At 41.2% G+C, this 11,277-nt stretch overlaps 1 protein-coding gene across 1 annotated transcript; it reads right to left on the bottom strand.

Annotated features, from left to right (window-relative positions):
* Positions 1-916: 916 nt before the first annotated feature.
* On the bottom strand, positions 917-10,966 carry LOC109913241 (vasoactive intestinal polypeptide receptor 2-like; the record flags this gene model as incomplete). The annotated part of the gene is made up of 3 exons (XM_048594030.1): positions 917-977; positions 1,081-1,231; positions 10,828-10,966. Coding segments are annotated over 3 exons (351 nt in total), but the record flags the coding sequence as incomplete, so codon positions are not given.
* Positions 10,967-11,277: the final 311 nt, after the last annotated feature.

The following is an 11,277-nucleotide window of genomic DNA, read 5'->3' as shown; positions in this document are numbered from 1 at the left end:
TCCTACCTACTAACCTCATCCCGCCCCCTTGACCTGTCCGTCCTCCCTGGACTGACCTATCTCCTCCCTATCTCCCCACCTACACTCACCTTTACTGGCTCCATCCCCGCCTCTTCGACCTGTTTGTTTCCTCTCCACCTATCCTCTCCTCTATCCATCTTCTATCCGCCTCCCACTCTCTCCCTATTTATTTCAGAACCCCCTTCCCCTCCCCCATTTCTGATGAAGGGTCTAGGCCCGAAACATCAGCCTCTCTGCTCCTATGATACTGCTTGGCCTGCTGTGTTCATCCAGCTCTGCACCTTGTTGTCTCTAATGATCAGATTCTCCAGCATCTGCAGTTCCCACTACCTCTTATCTGATCATTACCTTGTTGCTGTAATAAAAACAGAAAATGCTGGAAATATCCAGCAGATTTGACAATTTCTGCAGAAAGAAACACAGGCATAATTTACCAGGTCAATGACCTCGTAACAGAACTATTTGTACTATCTCATCACTGTTATTGGGAAATCTATATTTGCAAATGGGCTGCTTTATTTCCTACACTGGAACAATGGCTTTATTTCAAACGCACTTCAACTTGCAGCAAAACATTTTGCAATGTCCTCTGGTCAGGAAAGGTGGTATATTTCCTTTCCATCTGGGAGTCCTGCCATAACGGGTAGAGGCATTTGACTGTAATCCCTTGCCCCGACACAAATCCCCCACCCCACAGCCATCAAGGTGTGTGTCAGTGTTGATGACTGAAAACAGCACCAGATAACAGCACCACAAAATAAACAGATCAAGAGAGGGCATTTTTATTCATTTAACATTATGCATTTTGCTCTGATCAAAGGGAGGGATTGTGACTCCACTGGAAACCTGCAGTGAAAATAAAATCATAATTTTTGCTAACATTGCTCATACTCACCCAGTATCTTCTAAATAAATTCTCGTAATAGTCCAGACAATTGCAACGATTGTTGGGATTCCTGTAGGAAATGATAGCAGGTTAATTCAAATTGCAATGAAGTTAGCTGGATTTCATCTGGAATCTGTTAAAGACGTTTCTCCATCATCAAAAAAAAGGCTTACCCCAGCCAATCAGCATGTAGAGGACAAAGTATTTATTTTCAGAGAAAAAGACCACAAGGAGGGTGTGCAGGTACAAACCTTCCACCAACAGCCAATAGAAGTTTGCAGTGATGAAATACTGGAAGAAGACCAAAATCGTTTTACAGGCAATCTAGAAAGAAACAATGAGAGGAACAGAGTTCAACTGTGATCAAAAGAAGAGGCTGTGTAAACAGGTTGGCTAACAATAACATGGGAAATGCAGGACAGAACATATTTTCTGACATTATTTCCATCACTAAGGATAATGAACCTTATCTGCAGGAAAACTGCCAACTCCAAACGTTCATCTCAGCAGAAGGCAAACTTATAGGAAGACCTACAACCATCTCTCAACTCCTTTACATGAAGTTAAGAAATCTAACTACTGACTAGTTCCCCTGTTCATCAATTAAGCCATGTTGATGGAATTTAAAGAGCCAAAACATCAGTGTTTTTAGGAACATGTCATGACAAACATGTCCATCATATTTAATATGTTGCAACCCAACCTGTTAGATGGATCCTTGATGTTCTCACTTCACCACATAAATAATTTATCTGGATTGTAAATAATATCAATTTTCTTTATTATCTTGAACTCATCAATTTGCGTCACTGTGATGTATACATTTCAAATATAAGCTTGACCTCTTCCAACTTTTCTCATGATCAAGATTCTTAATACGGTATTTGGAAACTGTTTTGTTGCTTATATCTGTACCACATCAAAGATGATAATATTTTTGAGTTGGGATACTATAGATCACAAACAACAACTTTCAGTTATATAATACCTTTAAGTTAGGTACTACCTCAAGGCATTCACAGGGGTATAACGAACAAAAATTGACACTACATCGCAACAGGAGATCTTAGGATATGGGACTATGATTGGCAAGCTTAGAGATCTCAGAGGGTTGTAGGATGAGATGAAACTACAGAAGTAGAGAAAGGAAGAGACCGCGGAGGAATCAGAAAACAAGGGTGAGAATTTTAAAACCAAGATATTCACAGACTGGGAACTATCAGTGAGCATACCAGTGGAATAGTATGAAATAAGACATGGAAACTGGGTTTGGATGGAAAATGGGAGGCCATCCATGGGAATGTTGGAAAAGTGAAGTTTAGAGATAACAAAGGGCATGGTAAAGATATGAATTGTGGGTATTCATTGACATTTTAATGTAAGGTTGAGGTGATTCCTGGCACTTCCCTGTGAAAGAATTTTGATAATTGCAACAGCAGAAAGTGGGATAATTAATTTTCCAGTAACATAACCCGGGGCAACTTCTTCCTGTTTAATTACGGTAATTTAGTAATAGTGTAAGGGACAAAATACACATGCTGGTCTGGTGAGAGAAAGTCTGTTCCTTTGAGACTCAGTGACCGGGGAGTGGGGAGGGGTCATCGTTCACTTACAGTTTCCTCTAGAAGAATGAATACATGAGTGAGGAGAGGTTTCTTACACTGAGCCTAGTTGGAGCATGACATTGAGGCAGGAACCACTACCTCCTCGAAGGGAACCTTGGTGAACTATGAAGCAGTGGGGACTATGGAGAGAGAGTAACACAGCAGGAATTCGTTTGGATTTTTTTTTGCAAAGGGAAACCACAGTCACCATTAACCAAATGGCCTTTTTCTTAACATTAACTCACTTTGGTTTTAATCCCTGCAGACGGTGAAAATACAGTTTAAAACATATATAAAAGGAACAAACTGATATAATTTCACAAACAAGTACAGAGAATGCTGGAGAAACTCAGCAGGTCTGGCACTATCTGTTGAAAGAGAAACAAAATTAATCTTTTGAGTATGGTATTGCTTTAAAACTGAAAGGTGTTGGAAAATATTTTTTAATATACTTGGGGCCCCCATTCTCTCCCCTTCACAAGATAATTTACACCTATTTTACATCACTTTTCTCTTTCTCCATCATTACCAACCCCTTTGTCTTCTGCACTGGGCCACTGTCTCGGTCTAGAGCATAAAAAGAAAACTTTTCAATACCTTTCAGTTCTGAACAAGTCATACCAGACTTGAAACATTAACTCTGTTTTTCTCTCCACAGATGCTGCCAGACCTGCTGATCTCTGTCTTTGTTTCAGATTTCACTTACAGGGGCGGCACGGTGGTTAGCACTGCTGCCTCACAGCGCAAGGGACCTGGGTCCAATTCCACCCTCAGGCAACTGTCTGTGTGGAGTTTGCACATTCTCCCCTTTTCTGCGTGGGTTTCCTCTGGGTGGTCTAGTTTCCTCCCACTGTCCAAAGATGTGCAGGTTGGGTGGATTGGCCATGCTAAATTGCCTGTAGTGTTCAGGGATTTGTACATGAGTTGGGTTATAGGGGGATGGGTTTGTGTGGGATCCTGTGAGGGTCAGTGTGGGCTTGTTGGGCTGAAGGGCCTGTTTCCACACCATAGGGATTCTATGATTTCCAGCATCCAAGGTATTTTGCTTTTATTCATGCTAACAAACCATCTGCTATACAGAGGTTAACACAGGCGTGCACTTAGCAACTATTCACTTTAAGTTATTTAAAGATGAAGCGGTAACCTCGAGGGCAATCAGTCTCATTAATGTGAAGCATACACTGTTCCACTTAAACAATAATTAATCACAAAAACATCACACAAAACTGTTTATACATTTCCTTATGAACTTTGTACTTGAGTGCAGTGACTTTTTAATTTTCATTCAGTAAGGTTAGTGCTCAATTTGGCTTTGAATTGAATATTGCATAAAACCCAGTTCAAACGCATGGTGCATATCTTAATCCCCATGCAGTTTGTGCCCATTAGAGGACGAGGGACTAGAAAGTAAGAATTCGTTTGGAATTCTAAGCCCAGTGTAATTAAATGACATTAACTCAGGCTGTGACTCTATAAACACAAATAAGAAACAGGACGAGAGGATGTTGTGTAATGGAATATGACATTCCTGGTTAAGCGGTTTGTACGTGACATTTGCTTGCTAGCAAAAGTATACCCAAAAGATTTTAAGTATAAGTAAACTTCTCTCTTCAACTTTCTAAAACTGAGTCTAATATGCTCAGTTATATTAGACAGTGTAGATGTACCACCCACGTTGTTCGGCACTGTCTCATTTACATTAAACAGCACGTGTACATTTAATTGCATTGTTGGAACCTGGATTTTTCTGGCTCCTCTTGATCACAGTTTGACTTACTGGGCTTCTTTCTAACCCTGTTTCTTTTTAACTCTCCCAGGGCCCTCCAAGGGAATTGTTTTCGATCTTTTATTACCATCAGTGCAAATGATCATGACTTTGTCATAACCTTTCATAAAACACTCTCCCACATGCTTACCTTTAATTAAAAACCTCTTGTTTCTCACAACTAGGCATCATCATTAGTACCTTTGCTTTTTCTGATATATATTAATCATCTAAATCTCATACACAGGGCACAATTTCAAAGTTTGCAGATGATACGAAACTGGGAAGCATGACGAACCATGAGGAGGGTAGTTTAGAACTTTAAAAGTATATAGACAAGTTGGTGAAATGGGTGGACAAGTTCAATGGAGAGAAATGATATTTTAGGAGGAAGATGTTGTGAAACTTGAAAGGGTTCAGAAAAGATTTACACGGTTGGAGGGTTTGAGCTATCGGGAGAGGCTGAATAGGCTGGGGGCTATTTTCCCTGGAGCATCAGAGGCTAAGAGGTGACCTTATAGAGGTTTCTAAAATTATAAGGGCCATGGATAGGGTGAATAGCTAAGGTCTTTTTCCCAGGGTATGGGAGTCCAAAACTAGAAAGCATAGGTTTAAGGTGTGAGGGGCAAAATTTAAAAGGGAGCTAAGGTGCAACTTTTTCACGCAGAAGGTGGTGCATGTATGAAATGAACTGCCAGAGGAGATGGTGGAGGCTGGTACAATGACAACATTTAAAAGGCATCTGGATGGGTACATGAATAGGAAGGGTTTAGAAGGATATGAGCTAAATACTGGAAAATGGGACTAGATTAATTTAAGATATCTGGTTGGCATGGGCAAGTTGGACCGACGAGTCTGTTTCTGTGCTGTACATCTCTATAACATGGAGAAACAATACAAAATAAAAGATAATATTCTCATCAGCATTCAGCAGCGGAAGACACTGGGCCTATATGTGCATAAGATATTGAAGGTTGCCTTGCAGCTTGAGAGTTTTCATTAAGAATGTGTGTGGTATCCTTGGTATATTAATAGGAGCATAGAATACTAGAACAAGGAGGTCATATTGAACTTATATAAGACACTAGTTTGGCCTCAGGTGGGATATTATGTGCAGCTCTGGGCACCACATTTTAGGTGCACATGACAGAGTGCAAAAAGACTCAGGGGAATTACACAAGGGATGAGGAACATCAGTAGCAAAGATAAATTGGAAAAGCTTGGACTTTTCTCCCTGCTGAATAAAAAAGCTGGGAGAGATCTGTTAGGGCTGTTCACGATCACGAGTGGTTTGGACAGAGTAGATGAGGAAAAAACTGCTCTGACTCATGAGAAAATCAAGAATGAGTGGGCCCAGATTTGAAGTAATTGGCACAAGTGAGATGAGAGAAAACTTCTTCACATTAGCAGCTGACTGAAATCTGGAATGCAGACTCTGGTGGAAGCAAGTTCAATTAAAGTCTTTCAAAGGGATTTAGACTGTTATATGAAAGGGAACATGTGCAGGGTCACAGGGAGAATGACACTAAGTGAACTGCCCGTTCACAGTGTTGGCGTAGACTTCATTGCTTTTACAATCTGCTCTGTATAATAAAGTGACAGTTTTCATTGGGTGTGGCCTCAGCCTTCTGCCTTCTAGATGAGATGATAAACCATGGGTGCCTGTTCTGTTGATCTTCTAAAATGAGTTGCTGCTAGTTCCCCAGTACTTCTCCTTCAACCTACACCACCACAAAAACTGAAACGTCAGCTTTCCTGCTCCTCTGATGCTGCTTGGCCTGCTGTGTTCATCCAGCTCTACACCTTGTTATCTCTAACTGTTTAACCATGCCATTGCTGTTCATGATATCTTGCTGTGTGCAGGTTTAGGGCTGCATTTGCCAGGAGCAGAGGTTCTTGAATGATTCCCGGGACGGCAGGACTGGCATATGATGAAAGACTGGATCAACTGGGCTTGTTTTAGCTAATGTTTAGAAGAATGAGGGGAGATCTCGTAGAAACATAAAATCCTGATGGGACTGGACAGGCTAGATGCGGAAAGAATGTTCTCAATGTTGCATTTTATTAAATATATTAAAGAGGGTTCTGGATGTGGCTTTTGTGGCTGAAGGGATCAAGTGGTATGGAGAGAAAGCGGGAATGGGATACTGGGGTTGCATGATCAGCTGTGATCATATTAAATGGTGGTACAGGCTCGAAGGGCTGAATGGCCTACTCCTGCACCTATTTTCTATGTTTCTATGAATGATACTGATTGAGCATGTGCATAAGGAGCAATGTCACAGTGACATCAGATCACATGGAACTGGATCCCGAGTGTGTACGTTTCCAGAGATGTTCAATGAACTTTTTTTTTCTTTATTCATTCACGGGACGAAGGCGTCGCTGACCAGGCAGTATTTATTGCCCATCCCTAATTGCTCAGAGGGCAGTTAAGAGTCACCACATTGCTGTGGGTCTGGAGTCACAGGTAGGCCAGACCAAGTAAGGATGGCAGTTTCCTCTCTTAAGGGACATTAGTGAACCAGATGGGTTTTTCCTGACAATCGACAATGGATTCATGGTCATCATTAGATCCTTAATTTCAGTTATTTATTGAATTCAAATTCCACCATCCACCATTCGAAGCCAGGTCCCCAGAACATTATCTGGGTCTCTGGATTAACAGTCCAGCATTAAAACCATTAGGCCATTGCCTCCCCTTGGTGCATCATTGAAGTTCGTAAAGGTTGTTGGTTTTCACTGACATGGGTGTGAACTGCACATATCAACAGCTCAGGTCATAAGCTGCTAAGTGATGACTGGACCCACAGAATCGGCGACAAGTGAGCTCCTAAAGTGAAACCCCACCCCCAGCAGCACTGCAATGTGACCGGCTCAACAACACAATTGTAGAAGATGGGAAAAAGACCAAAGACAAGCCCAGCACCAACAGAGAGCAACAGACAAAGGAACTCAAAGACCAGTGCAGCAACAAAGCACAGAGCCCCATCTGACACTGACGAAACACAGCAAGCGGCCACAGTAGGGAACGTGGGAAGGTGAATGGATCAGTTGACTACAGTAAGAGATCACTGCAGATTACAGGCCCTTACAGAGAGGAGGAAATAAAATTGCTAAGATGCCATAACTCACTAAAAAACAAAAATAGCCTCCGATGGAACAGTCCTTGGCTTTACTGCAGCCTCTGGACTAGATGATGGTCTCACTATTTAAGATGTAAATGCATTGGATGCAGTTCAGAGAAGGTTTAGTAGACTGAACCCTGGAATGGATGGGTTCTCTTGTGAGGAAGGTTTGGACAGACTAGTTTAGAAGAACAGGAGGCAACTTGATTGAAGCATATAAAATCCTGAGGCCTTGACAGGGTGGATGTGGAAAGGATGCTCTTGTGGGACAACCTAGAGCTGTATAAAAATAAGAGGACTCCTACTTAATACTGAGATGAGGAGGATATTCTTTCTCATTGAAATTCATGGGCTTTTGGAACTGTTTTCCTGAAAAGATGGTGAAAGCATTTTTAAGCCACAGGCAGTTAAAAATTCTTGATAAGGAAGGGGGAAAAAGGTTACTGAGACGAGGCAGGAATTTAGATTACTCAGATCAGAAATGATCTTATTGAACATGCAACAGATCAAGGGTGGAATGGCCTACTCTTGCTACTAATCTATATGATCATACATGTTCACTCATTGTTTCTAATTTTTCAAAATTCCCTAGACTTGGGAAGATTCCACTAGATTGGAACCAAGCAGTTGCAACTCCTTTGTTCAAAAAGAAACAGGAGGCAGGAAACTATAGGCCTTATAGGTTAATATCTGTTATCAGCGTGACAATGAAGTTATTATTAGAGATATTATAGCAGGGTGGTTAGAAAAATGTAAGGTAATCAGATAGAGTCAACATAGTTTTTATGAACAAGAAATTGTATTTAATCAATTTATTGGAGTTTTTTGAGGAAATAAAAGTACTGCGGATACAGGAGAATAATGGATGTACTATACTTGGAGGATAGGAACTTCTGATAGATCCTGGTTCAGAAGTTGGTTCTGTTGCAGATGATAGTGTGCTCCCACTTCCTGAAGAAGCTCCTGAGATGTGATTACCTTCAACAAAGCAATCTCATGCTGAGCCGGGTGTGGAAATGATACCATAGCTCACACAATGAGAAATTCCTGCCTGAGGGAAAAAGTAAAGTCTTCATTTCCTTGCCTCCAGAACCTGCTTCAGTGTGCTCTTTACATTTCCTTTAATCTACTAGATTCATCCTTGGATAAAAGTCCAGTGAATAAGGAGCTGAGAGGCTGAATTTCAGTTCCCTGTCTTCCTTTGTGAGGGATTGTGGTAGTTCGAGTCCTAGGGAGTTCTTTCTTGAGTCAATGCTTCCTTGATTACTTGTCGTAAGTGTCACAGTCCAGGAACCAGCTATTGTCAGAATTTGCCATCCCACTCCACCGATATGCTCACCTCCCGCAGAAACAATGAGGCAGCACACATCTCCTTTACATCCTCCAAGAGAACCAGGAATACTTTTGGAAATTGATGCCTTAGACAGAAAAGATTTGAGGGGAATGATGGGTGGGGTGGACGTACGAGCGGGTGAAAACTGGAAACATTTAACGAGGTTAATAGTTTGTGGGAAGAGTGAACTTGGGGTAAAGTTGTGGATTAAAGGCTTAGCCATTCTTTTACTCTAGTAATAGCTGCTGAGTATTTCCATAAGACCTGCGTAAGCTGTGACAGCAGATCATAAGGCACTGGAACCCCAGAGTTTAACGTTCCAGAGATATTCTGTCTCTTACTATCTCTTGTATGTAGTTACTGTGATTAAAGTTTGTTGGTGTTCACTGAAGTGGGTGTGCACTGCCTTCTATCAATAATCTAAACTGTGATACCCATAGACTTCAGAACTTTAATAACTTCATGGATTGAAAGAATAAACAAGGATAATCTGTTACACATTGGAAAGAAGCAGCAATAACTCTTTCTGGAATAAACTGTTTCTCAAGATGAAAGGGACATGCAGAAACTGTGATAAAGGAATTGAAAGCAACATGCCCATTAGTTATCCCCGGGAAGAAGGAGTTGAAGCAACGTGAACAAGCTGTTTCCTGGGAGACAGGAGATGACACTGCTTGATAACCTGATGCCTCCTGACAATTAGGCAATTAAGACCTGTCTACAGAACAAATGTCCTGGAGTAAAGAGGTAGGACTGGCTGTTTCAAACAGACAACTAACCCCAAGGTAACAAGGAACAGGGGAATTACTTCTGATAAGAAGGCAAGCTACAGACTTGAGGACTCCAGGAGTGTAATGAGTGTTGGGGATGAAAGAATGTAAAAGTTCTTCAATAATGCCACACCACAAACTTGTTAGACAGAAAATTGTATAAGAATCCAACTCCAAAACAATTCAGCAGTAGAACTTCGAAGAAGATCATTGCACAGGGATTGAACCCTGGACACTTCTAGAAACAGACACTGTTGGTTGGAATTGTGGCTAAATTCCACCATTAATTGGATAATAGCCAAGTTGAGTTGTGGGGCTTAACTTGCTTACTTGATGGAGTCTTATTTTGGTTGCTACATGCAATAAAGTTTAAATCATTGTTTCAGTATTTGATGGGCTGTGAGATTTCATAATAAGTAGCCAAATTAAAGGTAACTTGCAGTTATTTACCCATAACACCACAGATTGAACTAGCCAAGGATGGCAGCCTTGAACACAACATCACTGACCCAATGGGTTATCGTTTTGGATGTCTGAGACACCACAGTTTCCTGAACGTTCAAGATGATTTAAAGAAAATGCTTGATTTTATCTGAAAATGCTCTCAAGGCAATTTTAGAAACTTATCATGGGTGAACCAGGCACTTACCTGGTCAGATTTGGGTCGTCTGTCCAATTAAACCCCAAGCAATGCAGAAATCCAAGCTATCACAGACCATCGGCTCTCTACCACCAGGGGTCACTGCTGCTATTACAGCAGCACTACTGCCAGGAATCATGTATGGATCCCCGGGGAGGGGTCAATGTGAAGAAGGGGACGGTCTTTGGGGTGAGGTTGCCAGTGAGGTTGGTTAGTAGGGTAACAGGTCAGAAACAAAGGGTCCCCCTTACTGATGTCGGGTCTCTCGATCTGGATAAGAGTGATTGTGAACAAGGGTCTCCCTCATCCCACCACCATCACAGTAGGCTGCAGGCACCTCTGACAGAGCTTCTGCTGCAACATAATCAGATGGAGTCATGATGGGCAGCATCTCCATGGGTCACCCAGCAAGGCCCTCTGCACTTCCAAACCTGCCCGCAAGAGGGTATAAATTCCACTGTGGTCGTGACACATAGGCTCCAACTTAGTGCTGCAGCCTTATTTCTCAGTATAGGTCATGTTTACACTGGGTCTTCTCATTTTAAATTAAGATGGATATGCTGAAGTGCTTTATCAATACAAATTGTATTAACAGCAATAATTCTCCAATCATTCTATTTGTTCGTAATCTGTGGGCTTTTTTACTTCATTGCGCTAGGAAGAACGTAACAGTGACTCACCAGTGCTGCTTCATTACACTGACCAGAACTTTGATGTTCTGAATACAGAATGTCATCCTTCAGTAAAACAGATATTGCACGCAAAATGAAAGAGAAAAACAGGTTCAGGTGGATGTAGTTACGTGTGCAATGAAGTTTTCTGTGTGTAGGAAAAAATAAGAGCAGAGAAATTAGTCCATCTGAATAATATTATTTTTACCTAGCTTTTTCCATCAATAATTTTATGTTGATTACTGTCAGTGCTAAAGTTAGTTCTATTAAAGCTGCTTTTGTTCTTTAAAACGTTATAAAAACTGAACTGTCATCTTTTGTATTTTTTGATGAACTCGTGCCCATAATAAGAATTCTTCTTGCTTTGTGTTAATTTTAACTTGGTCATTAAGCAACAACATTGCTTCAGTAACTTTTCCAATCAAATCATGCAAAATGACCCTGACTTCAGGATTTGCC

Source organism: Rhincodon typus, unplaced genomic scaffold (genome assembly GCF_021869965.1).
Source record: "Rhincodon typus isolate 14 unplaced genomic scaffold, sRhiTyp1.1 hic_rhity00005319, whole genome shotgun sequence".
Lineage (NCBI taxonomy): Eukaryota > Metazoa > Chordata > Chondrichthyes > Orectolobiformes > Rhincodontidae > Rhincodon > Rhincodon typus.
The sequence above is the reverse complement of the archived record's forward strand: the minus strand, read 5'-3'. Positions and strand labels throughout refer to the sequence as shown.